This window comes from Dysidea avara, chromosome 1, assembly GCF_963678975.1.
Source record: "Dysidea avara chromosome 1, odDysAvar1.4, whole genome shotgun sequence".
Taxonomy (NCBI): Eukaryota; Metazoa; Porifera; class Demospongiae; order Dictyoceratida; family Dysideidae; genus Dysidea; species Dysidea avara.
This window is the reverse complement of record NC_089272.1, coordinates 60,370,676-60,392,923: the sequence shown is the minus strand read 5'-3', so window position 1 is coordinate 60,392,923 and position 22,248 is coordinate 60,370,676. Positions and strand designations below refer to the sequence as shown.

The following is a 22,248-nucleotide window of genomic DNA, read 5'->3' as shown; positions in this document are numbered from 1 at the left end:
ATATAGCTTTCTTGTAGCAAAGCCACGGCATCAGGCATGCGTTTGTGGACGCTTAGTTACGGTGGCAGAGGGATCCCTGGTGGCACAGTGGCGGAATACTTGAGGTAGGGAGTGCCGTTATGGCCGGCTAATGAAAGACTGGAGGCGGACCATTTATGTTCAGGCCGGACCATTTTTGCACAGACATGTATGGTCCGGGGGGACCAGTTATGCATGCACAAATGGTCCGGCCGGACCATTTATGACAGCATAAATGGTCCGGCCGGACCGTTTTTGCCCGGACCATCGGTGCGTTGACAGGTGATAACGACGGCAAGGGTTGTGACGGGTGAAGTCGACAATAAGGAACCAGACGAATCGCTTACAAGTATAGTAATAGTTTACTCACACGCAAAGGATTCCAACGGCACACACTGAACAGTCTGAAATTGAATGTAGCTTGGAATGTAGAGATCAAGGCCGTAGAGACATCCGGAATTTCCCCGGCAGCGAGTAGCTATCATGAAGTTACTGCTATCATGAAGACGACCCGCACCGCTGTACTATTATAGTCTAGAATATTACTCCATGCTGTTCTTCTTTGTGTGTACCTAGTGAGTAAGTCTGGAGGTAAGTCTATCTTCGCGTCTATCACTGTTCTGCTAACGAAGTCCATGTATGATCACGCGACCGCACGTGAATTATTTAAATTTTGAATCTTGACTTCACTCGAGCGCCATGCATGGACAGAGGCAACGGAGAGCCAACCAAATAGATGTTTGATGCATTTTGATGTTTCTGAGGATATGCCTGAGGATTGAAAGAGACGACCAATCAACGAAGCAAGGCCGACGTACGTACATTAAAAGTGATAGACTTCTAAATCCTCACATATTGGTGTGCAGAACACATTTATCTTTTACAGCAGGGGCGTAGCTAGCCAGAAGGTGATGGAGGGGCAAGCATGCCCCCACGAAACACTCAAAATCATTCATGATTGCAAAAAGGGCTAATGACCCAATGGTGGGCTAGCCAACATACGGTGTTGTATTATTACAGCTCACACAACTAGCTATGTAACTACTTCAGTACTGATTGCTTATCTTTTATCAATGATTCAATGGAAGTATATTCGTCGAGCATCATCGTGATCGCACGTGCCACAACTGTACTCCAACAAATTCATCCACAGTCCGGTAGAGCTATATTGTTAATATTTTAGTGCTAATAGAAGTTACTTTACGTTAGCCACAGCTTGTGTTGCAGTCCTAGCACACTGCTGACAGGATGACGTGTTCACTCACTTCACTCGGAGAAATTCAAATGCCACGTATTGCATGAAATCCCACGGGTCTTTCTTGCTAGCAGAACTTGTAAGTTTGTGACTGATCCAAGCCCGTAGCCAGGGGGTTCTGAAGAACCGCCCTCTTGGAATAGGCCGACTGGCAGCACTGCCGTACAAAGATCTAGTGTGATCGACTCGAGAAAATAAACTTGGTACATTTAACACTTTATGACCTCATAGGCAGTAGGTTCTTAGCGTCATCTGGTCTCCTTTGTCACTTAATTGTAAGTTGTGACTCCTGCTGCAGCGAGGTCCTTTGAGCGGGTCACTCTTTAGATTCGAAAATGCTCTATCACGTGAGTAATCTAGGCTAAATATAGAAGTGTGTCTCTAATATTTTCGTTTGGTGGATTCACGAGCGAGTTGAATGTTGTGCGTGCGCGTTCACTAGCAACCTCTAGTGGTACCGCGTAGTAGCGCACATAATTTATAGTCATTTGCGTGACAGTTTAGTATTGGTAAGCTTGTGACGGAGGTTTTAAAAAAAAAAACCACTACGGTGATGGGGGGCAAATGCCTCCCCTTGCCCCCCCTTGGCTACGCCTCTGTTTTACAGTGTTGGCCGTGTATGACAGTGAGCACATTGTATGCATGAAACAGCTAGCTAGCTATAGCTAATGAGACAATGCGTGTATACGCGTAGCTATAGCCTTGTTCAGCAGCTTGCACTCAGGCATGTAATTATATCAAACTTTAACATTACTGTAATTGTTCCAATTAATAATGTTTGCTATAGAATCACTTTACAGAAAGATATTCAAACCATGATGTCAAGAGATCTCGATGTCATGATATAGTGGAAATAATAGGAAAGATTAGCAATTTTTTTTCTTTTTTGATGAATTCAAATACACTAGCTGTTATCCTATTCAAGTTTGCTAAGAGTTGCTTGGGCTTTCCTAAGGTATTCATGAATCTCTAGCTATGATTATATGCATGTTGTGAGCACAAAGATATGTGAGTATGTTATGTAACAAATTGGCAACTGGGAAAAATCTCTGCAAAGGTCTTGATGATACAGTATAATGTATTATGTAAGATGTGTTGTGGGTAAATATCCTGACAAGATTAAGCCAGAAGTTGCCTAAAACCCATTGTCCGACTATCCACTTGCATAGTACAACGAAGAGCAGCGCGCTGGGTGTTGAATGACTATGGCAGATTCAGTTCAGTTTCTCTAATGTTGGATCAGCTGAAATGGCCTACATTACAAATTCGTCGGAAATTATCTAGGTTACAAATATTGCATAAGATACACTACCAACAGTTATCACTCCAAATTCCTCATTATTACTTACCAAAAACACGACCAACAAGACAATACCACCATCTTCACTATATTTTACCTACCTCATCCACCACGGCATACCAAAACAGCTATTTCTCAAGAACAATAAACGAGTGGAACATACTACCAACTGACACAATTGAAATTGCAGATACTGATCTATTTACAGCTAGACTCCAATCATATTATTGTACCTAATGTATTTGTTTATGTGATTCCTGAGTACACCAGCAGGGCTGACTGCTCAGTAAACAATAATAATAGTACTATAGCTGAGCTGGCTGCTAGGAGATAGAGAGTGACCATATAAATAAATGTACATAATATACCATTGCCAATTCTTTGCTGTACCAGGAGCTCATAAGTGCTACAAAGGTGCTTATAAGCTCCTGGCTGTACTGACAGCCTGCAGTGAGATTACCAGTACTATTATGGGACACTATGTCTGGACAAAATTGCATTATGGTCAGACACTCATACAATTATTTGTCTGATTATCATTTTGATTTTAATTCACACCATGAAAGCAGGGAGACATAGTTATACATACTTCATTTCTGCTGAGTTATGTTACTGCATGTACATTGTACCACTGCTTCAGGTTTCACTATCACTGCAACTGCACAGTATAATGTGAAGACAGCCCGGGAGTGTGCTAATGTAGCAGTACCATTGCTATGAAGATTATTTGATCAAAAGGTAGCTACAATAGTGTTATGATAATTAGCCATATTTAGATATTTGTCTCATGTCTCACACTATATAGTTGCATCTTTTTAAAGTTCTTTGCTATAATGATGATCTACTATAAACTACTTAGCTGAGAAAATTCATCAATGTTCAGCTGAAAGCTGTTGTCCTTATATACACCAATTCTCTAATCATGTATATTGATCAGGTAAACATGACATAATAATATGTTGACAAATGTTATTATTAATACATGCTTTACAGGGGGGGAGTGTCAGCAAACAAAGCACAGGTATGTTTGTATCCTGTAAAAATGTACATAAGCATTAAAGGCTTCCAGCATATAGTGCTTATGAATATTGTCAGTTGAATGGTAAATTTTTGTTAGACTGTAATTATAAGGTAACAAAAGATTTTTAAAACAGTAATTTCTTTGCTGTGCCACACCTTATATATATAAAGGTTCATAAACTCCACATACAAGTTAATCAGAGATAACAATGGCTGCATTGATCTGATTTGGTTGCTCAGCTCTGAGTTCATCTGGCCGACAGTCACGATGCATTGCATTTGTATAACTTGTGAATGGAACCACAACAGATTGATTTTTCAGCCCTTCTAAGTACAGTGAAACCTCATGCTCAATGGTGCTAAAATCTTGTGTTGGATTAGTGAGGAGTTGGATCATTGTGTTAGTATAATACATAGTCTTATTGATACCGCAAACAGTATCAGAGTAGTCTGGATGTCAGAATAGAGAAATTTCACTGTAGTCTAGAAAATTGCTTTCATTTCATTCGAATAGCTACTTTCCTAAACAGCTTTTCTCTTTGGTTTTGTCTAACTCAACTTGCTACTCACTAAAATCCTTGTAAACAACCACAAAGATGGTTAATTTGAGTAAAAAGATGCTTTTCTAATAGAATTTTTACAGTTCATAATAATTATTATGCTTCACCTTTCAGTAATGGTGTTTTGTGTCCAGTTTTCTCACAGAATGTAGGGGAATTCTTATTCTATTATTCATTGATAGTAATATCCTATAGTGTATTCACGGCCAATATTTTGTTTGACTTATAAGGTAACACCTGTAAGTCAAACAACTCTTAAGTTTTAATAATGCCATTAGCTAGTAAATTGATAAGTTTTGCTTATCATGTGGTAATATTGTACTGTATTTTTAGGAATCATGGAGGGTTACACTTTTACAAACAAATATACAGCCTAAAAATTATACCTTCATAACCACTTGGCAGTATTGGTTAAGTATCACTAAGCCCAAAGGTGCCTTCAGTTGGCATGTTTCCAATAGGTTACTATGAAATTTTATGATGAGTGGAATTTTCTGCTAGCTGACTATCTGCCTGATGCCTTCAAACAAGTGTAGCTCAATAACGGATGGTCAAGGTTATGGGCTTGAATTTTTTCACTGTTAGATGTTGTTTCAGCCTGACAGATACCTTTTGGCATACTGCAGTGCATACATTGCATGCTTACCTCTGTCCTCCTTTGTGTCCCATTTCTCTTCATTGACAGGACAAGATGTTGATTTGTGGTAGCATGTACGGCTTCCCTATGTTTGTTATTAAATACAGTAAATGGATTAATTGCAGAAGGGCTTCTAGTACTGTTCTTTGGTTGTAATGCTGTGTAGTGAACTGAAAACAAGGCATGCATATAATAATGGCCACTTTACTTTTTCAGTAATTAATAGTTGAGGCAAGTGTTCATAAGTCTGGTGCCATAACTGCCACTCTTTCTTTCCATGTGATATGTGAGGGTTCATCAGTCATAACGTAACAAACAAGTGTAAAGAAAGCTTTCAAGATACTCAAACAGAACAGTCACGTTAAGGTAAAATTGTAGAAATAGTCAATTAATGCTGAGCAATATAGGTAATTGTTGAACAAAATTAATAAAAATTAACACGACATACAATGCGTACAGTAGATGTTTGTTTAGCTTTACCGACACATCTTCATTTATAAACTCAAAAACTGCTTCAAATAGACACAGATAGAATCCATCTAAGATATTTAGGACAGAATCCATCTGTACTTGCAAGATATTTAGTGACCGCAGGGGTGGATACAGGGGGGTCAAATGGGGCTCTTGACCTTCCCTCCAAAAATTTTAGTATAAGATCAGGATACTCTAATAGAGCAGTCACTCTAATAAAGCAGCCACAGTATTAGAACAGTGTGTAGTGAGCTATTTAAGAATTTTTATGTACTTTATCAGCTATAAATGTGTAGTTGGTGAGGTGGGCAGCTACACTGTTAAAAATAGGGTGTAATCCAATCACCTTTAGAGGAGTTCTAACTGCTGTTTAAATTAAACTCCTTTGAAGGGAGTTGTAGTACTCCCCAGGGGTGCTCTAGGAGCAACTAAAAGGTGTTACAAAGGCGTTACAATACTCCCTAAGGGTGTTCTAGGAATAGCTATAAAGGCGTCACAGTACACTTTAAAGGTGTTCTAGTGCTCTCCATGGTGGCATTTTGTTGAAAAGAAATGTAGGCTTGCTATAACATTCCGGTAACCTTCATGTTGATTTCAATTTATACGCAATGATTAACAACAACAAACCACATTAGCAGTACACAATTATATTTTTGCAACACTTTTATACTTATCACATGGTTGTTTCCAAGTCACTCTTATAGAAGTTAACAAAATGTATTTATAACCTAATTTTTAATAGAAGCATCCGATTGTGGGTTTCAATATACCAAGGTGTAGGCAAACACCCTTACAGTGGCTTAGCTATTATGGGGAATAAAGTGACATTTGTAGTGTTCAATAACACCCCTAGTGCTACAGTACTCCCTTAGGGTGTTGTAAATACCATGGGTGTACATGAACACCTTTACGATGGGTGCACCTGTAACACCTCATTTTAACAGTGTATTGTCAGCTGGCTGTGACCTTTTTTTGGGGGTCTCACCTTACCAAACCAGAGACAATGTGGTGCCTCAGTTCATTTTTGACCCCGCCTTTTGTATAAGTCTGGATCCGCCACTGACTGACCGAGTCTCATCTTTTATTACCTTTTCTGTAGGTTAATAACTTAAAACAAAAAGACTATTTACTGCTTGCAACTAATATGGGAATCATTTACGACATTTTGTTTTGTGCATAAACTGTACAGTTAATCACAAAGTTTCATTCTGCTACTACACAAGCAAGCACATGCAGCTTTAAGAAACAAGTAAAGGACTTTACTGTTTACGATACAAGCAAAAACAATAGCATATCCTTGTCCATGTCTTCATCTTCGCACATTCTATAGTATATAAGAAGGAAGTGACTTGATTAGTGAATATGCTCTAATAGAGTACACACCTAAAATACTCTAATTGAACAGTTTATTTTTGAGGATTCACAAATCTGGAGTTCCAGCACTTCTACTATTCTAAATCCACCTTAATACTTTTCTGCATGGTACCTAGATCTTACAGTACTTCAACTTCATCCTGAAAAATAGACACATGATAAAATAATTTGATAAATCACACAAGTACTTATACGATATATAATATCAAGTCTCATGTGTAGCTAAATATTAGATCAACTTTTGTTACTATTATATTGTATTGCAGGGATATGCATATGATGTACAGAAGCTGATAACAAAGATAAAGATAACAGAGATAACAGTAGAGCAAGTTAGACGAGACAGATAACAGATTTATTGAACAGACAGTAAAGTATTGAGTTGTATTTGTTGAAATGAAAATATATACATATAATTCACAGTGAAATGATCAGCTGTACTATTGCCACATGGTAACTTCCTGTAAGCAGGGTGGTAGAAGGGAAGATTTATGCACCCAACATGCAAGGTTGTTTGAGGGCATTCTCAACCTGGCAGCAACCCTTAAACTAGACAAACCGTGTTGCAAATCCAGGGTTATTTCACGGTTGCAGCAACCGTGCAACTGCCTGTCCTCAACCTGGTGGTGACAGGGCAGCAGCAGGGTTGCAGCACCCTGGTAATTTCCGTATGGGCAAGCAAAGTTAAGTTGACCCCTGTGTCCAAGAACTCATCACAGCTTACATGCATGTTAATGTCACACTCTACATTATGTCATACATACACTTCAGCCTGTCTATAGACCTTGAGGTCAGCATCTCTACTCACCCAGCCAGGGGACACTGAATAAACACTTTTGAAATGAGAGGACCTCCAGGAGGGTGAATAGGCCATAGATGATTGCTGGGGCCTAGTCAGTGTCTTGGTCCTCGTCGTGCAAACAATGGTGCATGCATAATGTAAGGCTCTCTTTCTTGTTAGCTTGCCAGGCCAATGTGAGGGGATCCTCTTATCCTGCCTGGTGTGCACTGCATGGCAGAGTCAGGAGTGCTACCCTTATGTACATGCATACACACCAGCGTTGAAACCGGGTTGGGTCATCCGGGTCATCCGGGTCAATCGGGTCACATTTTCTCCGGGTCATCCGGGTCTGACCCGGTTTACAAATTATCCGGGTCTGACCCGGATTGGATCACGTGAGAAACGAAATTGATCGTTTGACGACGTGGAACCTATAAACGCTAGTCGCGTAGCTCTTTCGTGAGCCACGCCCACTTATCGCGTTACAAACATAAGCTCAGCCACGCCCATTTATTAAGTGCAGTCTGTAGCATGAAACTGTGTCCGTTTCTGTCTGCAAGCTTACGTGAAGCCACGCCCACTAATCGATTAATGTATGAGTTGTATATAGTCTAGGTATAGTCTTGCAGCAGGATAAGTACTTTTGTGAGCCACACGCATTTTAATATATTGGGAAATTGCAATACTAAGTATGTACGAAACCACACCCAATTGCTGTCTGTAAACTCACAGAAGCTATATACGTGGAAACAAACCCACTGACTGATTTTAAATTATAAACTTACCGGCTTAGTTATCACATAATTACTTGTTTACTCGAATCGAACGCTCGAAACGTAGTCTCGCTTGCTTGAGAGTACCCGAAACATAGCTCTTATCGCGCGCCTCGGCTTAATTTAATCCGGGTCACATCCGGGTCAAATCCGGGTCAGTGGGTCATCCGGGTCAGCAGTAGTGACCCGGTTTCAACGCTGATACACACTGACACTCATACATACAGTGTGTATCCACAGACATGAGTTTCCTCAGCTTTGTGCAATTTACAGTCGTGTTCCAATGGGCGTTTTATTTTTCACTGCCTGGGGCATGGTGGAACATGTTGTGTTCATTGTTTTGCAGACACACCCAATTGGTTTTGCTTGTGGTACCAAAACTTATGGTATGTAAACTGCCTCACCAAAGAGGGGATTTTATGATTGAAAGGGACATTTCTATTGCACTTTTGCTACTACGTAAATGCATGAACTATAAATAGTAGCTATATGCATTTTTGAGATTAACTAGCCGTACGCATCCATTAATTTTGTCATGTGATGCGAATAGCATTACAAATGATTGACTGACGTTAGCCTTTAGATGTTAAAAGCCTATTACTAATTATAATTATTTTGTGTTTGGTTTAGCTCACTATCGTGCCTGATGCAGTAGTGTGAACTAGAGTTTAATAATCCAAATTGAAAGCACTCTGGTCAACCTGGGATAGTGTGAACATCATGTAAACAGTCAAGTAGGACAGAATTATGATATGCATTTCTGTGGTTATGCAATAGTAGAAGTGTATTTAAAAAGCAGCCAATGAGGTAACAGAATAAAGGAAGCCGTTAAGTACAACTAGTGATATCATAAGTAGCCAATCAGATTGTGAAACTGTTTAAGTGGATAACAATCATCAGTTATAAGTTAATGGCCGCACAACTGGACACATTTGCTGTTCAGCACATAATGGTTACACGTTGTCACTACGTATGTGGACAATTATACATGTTCTTATACAATTAAGGAATAATTGTACATATAAACTGTCAAATTGCACTAACTTTTCCTATACAATTACCTGACTGGTACAAACTCCATTGTGTAGTTACTACATGTATAAAGTCAGAGTGTATAACCCATTGTGAATTTCATAGTGGAAATTTTTCAATACGCAACTTTGTTTATTATACATAGTAACAAGAGTAAATAATAGAGAAGTAGTAACAACCAATAACTTCTTAGTTTCAAAAATGACAAACAATGATTTACAATAGTCTACCAAAAATTCTATGTACTTGTTAATGGTTACAAGATGGCTAGAAACACACTAGTGTATGTTGAGTATAAAACTAAAAATACTACAACAACTGTTAGTATTACTGAATGTAGAGCTCCAGTTGATCAATCAAAGGAGATCCTTGAGCCCAGCCTTCATTCCGCGAACATATCCTTGCTTCTATAGCACTTGTAGTTGCTCCGGACAACTCACGATAAAACCATGGTTGGGTAGGGGTATCACAACAATTACTAGTGATGCAACCAGCTCTGTCCCACAATGGGTCATTGAAGTAATAGGCAGAGATATCGTAAACATCAGTAGCTCCTGATTCACAGTAATAGTTAGTACCCACAAAAGGAGGAGGGGATAATCCTCCATAAGCACATGGACAGTTAGTATTAATAGTATGATTATCATAGTCTCCAACGATATAACTCCAAATGTGTTGACGAGGGCTGCCATAAGTGATCAGTAGACCATCAGCATAGTAGCCATCAATTGTTTGACCACGATAGTGATAAGACCAGAAACTAATTTGGGCTCCCTTCTGATATCCTCTTGCTCTACCACACACCCTCTGGTAACTTGTTTCATTAGTGGAGAAGTTGGCAGAAGAGCAAGTAAGTGGGTCATCACTGACCAGACGACAGAAACTAACATTAGAGTAAGTGTCTCTACGCCATCCACTAGGACAGTCATCTCCTGCACTGACATTGATATGGGCAACCCTTCTCCATCCTCCACCAACACCAGCACATGTGGAGATAAAGCCAACAGGAATTTGTGTCATGTTACAATATGTCCATTGTGTGTCATTAATACGATAGTAACCTGATTTGTCACCAGTTTCAAGATTATTGTTGTAGATGTCTGCACAAGACGACCCAGTATAAGCCATTCCACAATATACCCTGGTGGGACCATCTAATATCCAATAATATCCTGGCTTGTCCTGACTCTCAGGATTCATATTGTAAATGTCCTCACAGGACTCACCAGGGTGGAAAGGTGATTGAAAGTGGTAATCTTCACACTGGTCAGCAGCCATCACCAGTTCTTTAGTGAGGATCATTGTTACAATGTAATAAACTACTAGCATTGTTAGAGGTTGATGCAAAACACTGAACAATTCTAATGCACAAAATAGAACAATCGTATTTTATATTGTATTGTGGTCACCACCCATTTCTATTTTCCTGTTCCATTCTCTACCCACAACAATAGTATCCACACCCACCAGTGGTCATGTGATGTGGTGATTATGTCAATAATGGTTTGCCAAGATATGTATTTGATGCAGTGGTTTTCTGGTGTTCAAGGAAATGATTATACAACAGATACTCATGATACACATAGTACACTATTGGTCTGTGTGTACGTGTGTATCGGTGTTCTGTGAGGGTGATTGTGTTAAAATCATCACAGTGAATTACTCTCTTGGTTCTGTAATGCTTCAAATGAGCAAATTGGCTACAGAAGAGTACATGCCAACTATGTTCAAAATTTATGCGTATATTTATTGTGGGTACTCAGAACAACATACAGTATCACTGCATCAGGTTAAACTGCTGCAGACAATGCTACCTACACATGCAGTCACTTACAACACAGGGGTGGATCCAGGATTTATCAAGAGGGGGTCTCTCAACTGGGTAGAGGGTAAACCCCCTAATTCACATGTACAACTCAGCACATCTGTTCTACAGCTGTATGTAGCATTTATACATAAAATGTTCCCTTAGGTGAACTTTAACAAGCCGATGTGTATCTAGCTATAACTAGCTGGAAATCTACAAGGCTGCAGCACATGTTGCTGTCAGACCTTCAGTGCTGGTTACTGTAAAGTGCTAATAATAATAATAATAATAATGCTGAAAATAAATTATTATTTATCACTGTGAGCTTGTATTGTTTATAATAGGCAGTGGTTATTGAACCGAAACACAGTTCAATAAGTCGGACTCGCTATTGAATCAACGGTAAAACTTAAGACAAAAAGAGTCAAAAGCAAAAACACTAGAGTTGCACCGATAATCGGTTGAATTATCGGTAACAACCGATATTAGCTAATTTTACAAGTATCGGTATCGGCAACGAAGCGGAAATAACTTGCCGGTTAACCGAAACCCACAATCAATCGTTAAGTTGATGACAATGAACAGGTGAAAGTAAAGAAGGTGGTGAATGTAGCAGTAAGTGGTTTGTTGTAACTGTTTTGTAACTATTTGAGTTTGTTTGTTTGCACAAGTGTGGTTGCAAGGCTATAGTAGGCTGTGTATATTTATCGGCCGCCCACGCAATTAGTTGATCACTCTTCACAAAGGGTCTGTAGTCCCACTAAAACACTGTTTGATTAGCTGTTTTATAACTACTTGGCTTCCTTTTCCATGAAAGGAGATAGTAGCAAAACTGTAAAACATTGTAAAAGTCGGCCGCCCACGTAATTAATTACATTGATTACATTATCATTACAAATGCAGTTTATACGCATAAACTTTAGGTGATTTTCTGCTCCTCCTCCTCTGTTCTGAAGAAATGAAGAATATCGGTAAATATCGGCATATCGGTTAAAGGAATAGGCAAATAATCGGTATCGGCAAATGTGAAAAAATGCATATCGGTGCAACTCTAAAAAACACCACAAAAACTCAACCTGGACTCGAACCCTGGACTGCTGCAACTATGGGCAGTGCGGTAACCACTGTGCTATCGCTGCTAGCTACCCGCTACCCCTTCTTATCTACTTTATAAATGCTACTCACGTAGTAGTCTCACTACATACACTATAATATAGTAAGTAGAGATTTCCAACTAAATTAAATAATTAACATTCCATACATTCATTAGTATGCCAAATATTGTACTATTTTCAGGGTCATTTTAGTGCAAACCCCACCTCAATCAGTGGTTTCTATCAAAAGATATAAGGAAAAGAAGCTTACAGCGTAATGATTTTTGTGTACAGCATTTTCAAAGCTTTTTATGTATATTGCATTGCACCAAACACAATATTCAAAGTGTCATAAATCTAGATGACCGATTTCAGTTTTACCGGTGCTTTCAAAGATTTTGGAGCAGGTTGTTCATGATCAATTAGTTTCTTATCTGTTGAAGTTTAATTTATTATCAGACAGACAGTCTGGTTTTCGCCCACAACACTCTACTCAGGATGTTTTAATGTATGTCACTGACTGTTGGCGCAAGGCCATTGATGAAAGTAAATTTACTGCTGCTGCCTTCTTGGATGTGTCTAAGGCCTTTGATTGTGTGAATTATGACATTCTACTGTCAAAGTTGGCTTGCTATGGAGTACTGGATGATTCTCTTGTGTGGTTTGCTAGGTAATTGTCGTGCTGTAGGCAGCGGGTGTGTTTTCAGGGATCAGCTTCTAACTGGGGTACGGTTCATGCTGGTGTGCCTCAGGGGTCCATTTTGGGCCCTTCGTTGTTCAGTATATAAATGAACGATCTACCGTCTGTTGTTCAAGGCTCTCAACTAAATATGTATTGTGATGATATGGAGTTACATTGCTCTAGTGGTGACTTGTTCTCGGAAAAATGTGGCTTGCAGAGTGATATGGATTCTGTTGACTTTTGGTTGCCGACCAACCAGTTAAGTCTTAGTGTGGGAAAATCTCATGTAATGTTGATTGGCTCTCGACAGAAATTACGGGATAGTGATTTGTGTATTAATATCAGCAGAAAACAGCTTTGTCGAGTACTATTTCTTAAATATCTTGGAGTTTACATTGATGAAAATTTGACTTGGCAGAAGCATACTCAATATGGTTATCAGAGAGTGCAGTCTAGGCTGCACTGTCTTTATCATTTGTGTCCCTTATCTAATGAGCTGCTGGGCAAGTTGTATTGTGCTTTTGTACTTCGTTTACTGGACTATTGTGATGTTGTGTGGTCACCTTTGTCTGTACATTATTTTAAAAAGTTTGAACGTATTCATTCTAAGTTTTGTTCGTTGATCCCAGCTACACAAAGTTTTTTGTGCCACACTTTGGCTGAACGTAAAGATTCCATACTGCCATCCTTGTTTATAGAACTCTTCATCAGCTCTCACCTAATTTCAGGGACTTAGACCTAATGACTTGACTTACTGACTGATAAGGTGTAACAATAAAGGGGCCACAGTAAGGAAAAAATCCCTCTAGCCCCAGGATTCGAACTGCAGGTCACCCAATGTCTAGTCGGGGCTACACTCAGTCTTCCTCCAGTTCATAATTCTTATCATGAACTGATGTCTTTCAGAACCCAGTAATAACCTTACAAATCACAGTCTGGCAATCACGCCTAACGTTTCACATTTCAAATCAAGTTTCAAATCACAAATTCAATTTCAAAAATTAATCACAGATCCAAGTTTCAAATCATGAAAATTAGTAATGATTTCAAATCACGTACAGATTTGCGAAGGTGTCGCACCCTTCGCGTTTTTGGTACTCATGGTTTGTCTTGCAGGCGTACGGGAGGCATTCCTCGACACGCTGTAGTGGATGAAACTATTTGTCACACTGTGGTGTCTACTTGCTGTTTTGGAGCCTGCCGGTGTGTGTTGGGATGATATTAAGAGGCTAGATGGCATGTCACTGACTCTTTGGTCGTGGAGCTTACCTTTTTTGTTATTTTTTGTTTTTCTTGTTATTTAAACAGGGAGACAGCATCAGCTAAAGCTGTTTTTCAGCTGTGTCCTGGACATACGTACTTGTTAATGTAATAATTATATTGATAGTTAATTTTTGTTTATTGAATCTCATTTATGCATTTGTATGTACGTAATTGAATGGGCGTACAGGTTTCTAAGCCTCAACCCAAATCACATCATAATCATAATCATAATCATACGTTAACGTACATGCAATTGTTATTATTGTAATACAATCATTACGACAATAACAATATCTTAATGACTTCATTTCAGTTAATGAGGTGGAAATCCTTGCTCTGGAACTTTACCTGTTCAGATACCTTAGCCCCATCTAATTTGTCTACTTCAGCAAATGGTGCCAGCCGGGTGGCAAACTCTGCAGAGTCAGCTAAGATCAGGAAGTATTCTTCTCTAACTCCTTTTTACTTCTGGCCTCTATGTGTTGATACCCTGGGTACTTGGGAACCATGTGCACGCTCATCAGTGAGGCGGATATGTCCCTGGTAATGGGGCAGTCTGGTGATAATAGATCAACCCAATTCTTGATTCAGAAGGTTGCTATCGATGTTCAATGTGGCAATTCTGCATCTGTAATGGTGACGATTCCATTGACACAGGATTGGGCAGAGTTCGCCTTTCTGCCCACAGTTTGAGCGTTAAGACTTTAAAAAAATTTATTTGAAATGCTGTATTGTAAACTTGTTCTCGGGTGTATGTACTAGTAACCAAGGCTACATATTATTTAATTAAAACGGTTTGTTGGTAAAAAATACTAACGCTTTATAACTATAATATGTGACCGTCTCAGCAAAAACCGGACTTATTCGCACAATTAAAAAAATCTTTTTTATTCACTTAGCAATATCAGCAGTGTCCAAGGAATGGACCACCAAAGTTTCAGCCTTCTGTGGAGTGTAGTTTTGGAATTATAGCGTTAGGCAGTAGGAAGAGCAAGATAAGGTGGTTTCGTAGAAGAAACGATGACAACCTTGTTTACGTTTACCGCATCGTAAACAAACGCACGTGACACGCATACCGTTGGAGTTAGGGAAACGAAACAAAGATTTTCGAACTCTTCATGAACAGGCGAATAAGATGGTATATAGTTTTAATCGATTTGAGTCTTCCTTCTTCGAGTACTGGCTCGATAACAATTTGCGTAGTTTTTTGTAGCATGCGTAATTTTACGAATTATTTTTAAATTTCAATTTTCTCAATACGCATGCTTGTGCGAACAAGTCGGGTTTTTGCTGAGACGGTCACATATAATGCTAGGATTTAGTAACTAACTATATCTACTTTAACTCTGACTACACAACTGTGTGAATTTAATGATGTAATTAAGCTTTGTATCGTACAATCCTTACCACCTAACCCTATAGACTAGTGAAAATACACTGACAACTGCACTGACAAGAAGGTCAGTAGCTATAACATGTTGCTACTCAACATGACACAACTGTTGATATAGTTACACAGATGTATGGATTTCTATAATCTAAGACCACTGTTTAATAAAAAGTGTTTTTCTAAAATATAATGTGGGCAAGCAGGTCATTACCATTATCCATTATTTAAATTGCAAACATATTAAATTTTAAAAAAATTAAATCACTATTTTTAACATTGTGATCTCCAGAGATTGTGATCTTCAGATGACAGGCAAGTGGTTCTAATGTTTTATTTATGAATTAGTCTTGATGCATTGAAAGCTTGCACTTGATAATAAATAGCTATCCACAAACCAGTTCACACAGTACGGCAAATAGTGAGTGTCATTATGCATTTTAGTGACCATCACTAAAAATTTGCAGTGACATTCACTGTTTGCCACAGTATTAACTACTCATTTTTTCAGTACTGTGCAGTTATGGGTAAAATTGTGAGTAGTACAGTCTTTTGGGATGAAAGCATGCTTTGGCACAATGCTGCATGTAGTGTAGAATTAAAAGTCTCATGTGCTGCCCAGCAGTGTATACTCTCTGTCTGCTCTACATGTAGATGAAGTCGTGGCAGTTGCTACTGTGTGGGAGTTTACTTGTGATAATACACTATGTTGAAGGCCAAAGTTAGTTGTGTGTAATGATATTGTATACTGTATAACCATAATAAACTGTCAAAATTAAGTTGTACATAATAGTAATTTTATTGTACAGGTGGATACTTTATTGCATATGTAGTGCCCTGTTCCTTACTACGTACTACCAAAGGTGATTTTTCGGGGTTGCTACATATTCAGTTACTTTCTGTAATTAGCTAGTGTGCTATGACACACTGACATTATTATACTGTAGATTAGGTAGTGCATAACATGTTTATAAGAAACAGTTATGATCCAAGCACTTGTAACACAGGGAGAGACATGTGTAACTAAGCAAAGACAGAACTATACCTGTTGGAAGGTGGAACCAGAAGCGCATCAAATCCGGCCTATAGACAAGAGAGCATGTAACTTCGTAAAGAACGAAATCCATGTAACTTCGTAAAGAGCGAAATTCATGTAGCTAACTTCGTAAAGAGCGAAATTCAAACATGGCTATTGTGCACTGTAATAAGTAACTTTTAAAAATTCTTAATTAGGATATTATGCGGAGGCGCATGCGCAAAAACGTCACGTTTCCGCTGCGACTAAGCAAAATTATAGAAACGAAGCCGGTTCAATTGCACGTGGGAGGAATAGTAGCTCAGGCCGGGGCTCAGGCTTAGCAGGACAGTTTTTATACAGTCGACAATTACGCAAAATTACTCCGCTTGACTATTCCAAGCTTTACCTAGTTTCGACTTGACGATCTTCCTATCATAGCAGCTTTGCAATCTTCACACTAGACGATGGAGTAGCAGCCCATAGAGGGATTGCACGCGTGATGCGTTATGGCGTATTTTCGTAAAATACTTTACAATTGTTGCTTGTCAGACATTTGTGAGGTACGCGAGTGAAGGCTACAGCCAGTCTCAATAGTTCAGTGTAGATTGGAACAAGTTCGCTATGTTAGTCACTTGTATAAACTAGGATATCCGTCGTCAAAATTTTACAAAGTGTCAGGGTTCACGATAATCGATGAAAAATTGATATTACGCTTGTTCAACTTACTGCTAGTATTTACTATTTGTTGTTAACCTTATCCTAGCTTTTGACAGAGATTCTCTTATTTGGTAAAGCGTGGTGACGAAATAAGTGCATTCGCCCCCATTGCGTGCGATTGAAAAGTAAACCTCACAAATGTTAGACTAGCAACGGTTGTTAAGCATTTTTATAATTCGCGCCACAATACTTTTCGCGTGCAAACCCTCTATTGAGTACTTCCCTGTTGCGCGTAAGAATGATGAAACCAATTATATACATATGACTAGAATTGACTGTTATAAATTTTCTTTTCCCCCCTCTGCAATCAATATTTGGAATTCCTTACCCCAACACGTGATTGATTTAACAGAGATTGATCAATTCAAGCACAGCCTAACTGGACTAGTAACTGTTTAATAATTTATCAATGTGTATATATGGTCTTGTGTATAGTAAATATTGTATAATTATATAAGTTTGTTTTCCTTTTGTAATTGACAGTAGCAATTGTACCCTTTTTTGTGCACCATACTCTTTTGAGGTCTGCACAACAATCAATAATAATACATAGTAACACTGGACGAAATGTTTGAATTTCGTCCGAAGTATTGGTAGTGTACGAAGTATTGAAGTTGCTCTTTCTCCAGCAAGTTCTGATGTAGTTTTGTCCGCTTCAGCAAGCCCTGATAAAGTTGTTACTATTCCAGCAAGTCCTGATAAAGTTGTGCCCTCTCCAGCAAGTTCAGACAGTCGTGATTTGTCTCACACTATGATGCAATCATCTTTGCAGCCCTCACCAATGATGGCGGATATCCCAGCCAGTGCTTCCTCGGCTGATCACTTTTCTTCACTTCTATCTTGTCCTATTTGTAATAAATCCTGTTCCTCTTGTTCTCTTTTATGGCAACACATCAAGGTGGGGACTATTCTACGGAACGGAACGGAACGGAACGGAATGATGGACTAAACTGCGGAACGGAATGCTTTCTCAGATTGAAGCTTGCAGCTTACCATTGCTGTACAAGTTATCAGTGGCACTTCCAGCAGGTAATCAAACGTACCCCAAGAAAGATAAAACGAATTTAAGGATCGATTGTGGGTTCTTGTTGGTTGTCATTAGTAACGAAGTACTAATTGTGGGAATAGCTGACTCAGTGTGTTCATCTTCGGATATATCAAGTAGGGAACTTAATGTATGACTTTTTTTACTAGTATGTGAGTTATTTTTACTTACTTGACTTTAGAATGTACAGTCTGAGGCCCAGCCTTTCTAATCGGCATAAATCAGTATGTGTATAGCTACACTACAAAGGAAACAAGTATGGTGACAAGCTGAATCAACTCAGTCTAAGCAGAATCTAAAGGAATTTTGTGCAGTGTGTGAGGAGCAAACATTCAGATACCTCAAGGAGGCTATATTGTGTGAACATCAATGATTCATTAACAGAGTAGTGGACTATTGTCAGATATCTCAGCCTGAGTACTGAGTTGAATTCTGAATGGGGTCTATTTTACAGAATGGAATGCTTTCTGAATCAACTTGCAGCTTGGCTAGCTGCTATCATTGCTGAAATTGCATTTTCTCAGTGGAACCTCCAGGAAAAATGGAATAGGATAATTATAAAACATTAATTAAGTAATTGTTTAGGTAATCATGACTTTATTCAGTCTAATAAACAATATATGGTTGATTGAGTGAGGTATCACTTTCAGAATGTTCAGACGACCAGTGATGAGATGCATGGATTCATCGAATTTTTGTTGTGGTTGGAGGCATTAAATATCCAAAAGCAAACTGACTATATAATATTAATATTAATTCACTTTCTTTATATTATCTCAATTTTGAGCCTGTATACAAATAATTGAATTTTCCTTGTCAATAGAAATCCTAGAATAAGATGGGAGAGAAACTTATCTTAGTTTACCTATACTGTACAACCAAGAGTTCGTAATACTGATTTGTATGGGGGAGAGTGTCTAACTCTCAGTATGGCCTGTACAAACACCCTGCGTAAAGTTCACCTTTCATCAAATCAACACCTTTACTGGGGGATAGAAAACTGTTGATTAGTGTTGCTGAAGAAGGTAAAGCCTTTGTTCTGAAATAAGGCTGAGGTGTTACTTTAAGCAGGGTGTTTGGTGAATGCGTTCAAGTTAGACACTCTCCACCTTATTATGAACTCTTGGTACAACGTCAAAGGAAAATGAAGAAAACATACAGATGAATCAATAAAATCACTACAGTAAGGTGAATTACAGACTAGTGAGATCTTGGTTAATTAATGACAGTGGTTGGAGATTAAGTGTGGTAGCTTCTTGTTCTTGAATATGTTGCTAAGTGGAAGTACAAATCAAAATGGGATATCAATTTCATTATGAAAAATTTGTATACATAAATAATCTAGCATTACTATTTCATTTGTCCTCCACTTAAACATGCTACAACAGTACTAGTGTCAGTACATTGGCAGTGAGTCTACCTTGAAATCTCAACTCTAGAGTAGATCCAACACAGGACAGCCCGCACTGTAACAAATACATGTGATTCCATTGTAATTTCATGGACCAGCTGGACTGGGAATCACTTGAAAATAGACAAACAAATTTAACCTGTTTTGTTTGAAGTGAAGCATGTGAAATGTTACACTTAAGAAATCCTAGGATTCTTAGGTGGCATGTAATTAATGTGAGTGTTCCATTTCAGGTCTGACTAGATACATTGAAATTACACACACATCCTGGTCCAAATCACGTTTGCCTGGTGGCTACGGGCATGGTTTCACATGCGGCTTATAATAGAGATTTAGCTGATCTTGGAGTTTTGGCATTTAGCCTGATTCAAGGCTAGCAGTCAGACACATCCTTGAATTGTGCAACAGATAAAATCAGATCACTATTGAATACGGCATTAGTCCATTGCACCAGCTGTTAATATATAAATAACTCCATGCATACACTTCAGTGATGTTTGCAGAATATACCCTCCTTGCGGTCTGCCAAAATATTTGCTCCTCACACACTGCACAAAATTCTTCAAGTTTTAATTCAGCTGGCTCTTTCCTGTTACCAGTATCTTCCTGCTTGCTTTATTTATACACTGACTTATGACTTGAAAGACCGGCCCAGACTGTTTTCTAAAGTCTAAATAAGAAAAACAGCTCATATAAAGTTCCCTTCCATATGGATGAACATCACTGATACAGCTCATCCCACAATAATACTTCGTTACTAATGACAACCAACAGAAACCCACAATCGATCCGTTAATTCTTTTTATCTTATGTTTAATCACCCACTGGAGATGCCACTGCTAACTTATAAGGGAAGTTTCAGCAATGGTAAGTTGCAAGCTTCAATTTGAGAAAGCGTTCCGTTCCGTGGTTTAGTCCATCATTCCGTTCAGTTCCGTTCCGTAGAATAGTCCCCACCACACATCAACTCGGTTCACATATCTAGGTATGTTTTTCCATCTGCGACTTTCTTTGCTTGCTGTAACCGTCTTATTTGCACTGTTCCTTCCTGCCGTTGGGCTACTCATGAATGTTTTCGTAAAACAGGCTGCAGACGTTTACTTAAGCCTGGTCAGCGCTGTAATTCTCCATTAGTTTCTGCTTCTGATCTTCCTTTCTTAATTTGTGATCAGTCTGAAAGTCAGTCTCCCACTTCTCCTTCACCACCTTCCTTAGCTTTCTCCACCAGTATTCCTTCTGATCCTTTATAGTTAGCCCTTCTGTCAGCTTCTCCATGTTCTTTTGTTGGCCCTCCTCATCTTGAGTCTGAGGCTCTTTCTGTAGTGATGAATTATGTTATGACCTGTCCTGTCTCAACTGTTGTTCACATTCCCCGCAGTGTTCGTCCTTTGCTAGCTAGAGTCTTGTCTACCGAGTTTCGAAATGCAATTTCTTCAGTCTGGGGCTTTATGCGTCTTTTTCTGTTTGCTAAACTGGCACTACGTATGCCTCCACTTCGTCAGCGCTGCCGTCGTTTTATGTTAGCTTCTGTTTTGCTAGACCGCCTTCATCTCTGGTCTCAGCCCGATGGTTTGTATAATCTTTGGAAAGCTCTACAAGATGATTTACATGTCTCTCGCTCCAGTCACTGTATTCAGCCTTCAAAACGCAATATTTCTCGAGCTTTGTTCTGGGCTCGGGAAGGTAGGTACAGTAATGCAGTACAGTCTCTTACTTCTACTGGTGTGGCTGATAAGAATGATGATTTGGCATTTCAAGAGTTGCTTCAGCGACATCCTGTCTCTGATCCACCTTCTTGTTCGGCCCCCAAGACTGCTTCTTTAGTTGTAGATGAATCTGCTGTATTAATATGTTTGAAGGGTTTTCCTCGTGGTACCAGTCCTGGTGCCTCTGGTTTACGGGCACAACACCATCTTGATGCAGTCAGTGGCCACACTGCACCTTCTGCTGAACTTTGCCTTACCACCCTCACTCGTCTGATGAACTTTTTGCTTTCTGGAAAAGCTTCTCCATCGCTTGCCCCTTGGTTGTGTGGTGCCCCTTTAACAGCTCTTCTGAAAAAGAACGGGGATGTTCGTCCTATTGCAGTTGGTGAAATTCTTCGTCGCCTTGCCAGTCGTCTGTGCTGTCAGTTTGCTCGTCCCTTTCTCTCTGACTTTTTCCTACCTTATGGTCAAGTGGGTGTTGGTATCCCAGCCATTCCCAGGTGGTCTTGAGACAGCTATCCATGCTGTCCGTCATTCTCTTTCCCAATTTGGCAATGATGAATCTCTAGCTCTACTCAAAATAGACATGAAGAATGCATTTAATGAATGTAATCGCTCAGCTTTTCTTGATGGTGTGTGTAAAGAATTTCCAGAGATTTCCCCCTGGGTGTATTGGTGCTACAGTCAACCTGCTGAGCTGAGGTTTGGCCACAGGCGTATTCTTGCTTCCACAGGTGTCCAACAGGGAGATCCTCTTGGTCCCTTTCTTTTTTCTTTGGTGTTGGTACAATTTCTTCGTTCCATCTCTTTTAGTGAAACATGTCTTCTTAACCTGTGGTATTTAGATGATGGCACATTTATAGGTACTAGATCTTGTCTTCACGTATTACTTTCACA

General features: G+C 39.2%; 1 protein-coding gene and 2 long non-coding RNA genes across 4 annotated transcripts; 2 read left to right on the top strand and 1 right to left on the bottom strand.

The window, feature by feature from the left end:
- The first annotated feature begins 596 nt into the window (after window positions 1-596).
- Window positions 597-7,060, top strand: LOC136239091 (uncharacterized). Of its 2 annotated transcripts, XR_010693351.1 has the most exons (5): window positions 597-832; window positions 3,214-3,311; window positions 3,379-3,510; window positions 3,567-3,594; window positions 6,902-7,060. It is a non-coding gene; the product is annotated as an uncharacterized lncRNA (long non-coding RNA). The 2 variants fall into 2 exon arrangements; XR_010693348.1 differs by lacking the exons at window positions 3,567-3,594; window positions 6,902-7,060 and having other exon boundaries at window positions 3,379-3,550.
- On the bottom strand, window positions 6,356-8,298 carry LOC136239101 (uncharacterized). Its single transcript, XR_010693352.1, has 3 exons — window positions 8,202-8,298; window positions 6,645-6,775; window positions 6,356-6,585 (listed from the first exon to the last, which is right to left on the bottom strand). It is a non-coding gene; the product is annotated as an uncharacterized lncRNA (long non-coding RNA).
- A 4,330-nt stretch (window positions 8,299-12,628) lies between these two features.
- LOC136248121 (uncharacterized) lies at window positions 12,629-13,540 on the top strand. Its single transcript, XM_066039938.1, has 3 exons — window positions 12,629-12,744; window positions 12,811-12,863; window positions 12,939-13,540. Exons 1-3 carry the CDS (start codon window positions 12,629-12,631, stop codon window positions 13,538-13,540), a joined length of 771 nt encoding a protein of 256 aa, XP_065896010.1.
- Window positions 13,541-22,248: the final 8,708 nt, after the last annotated feature.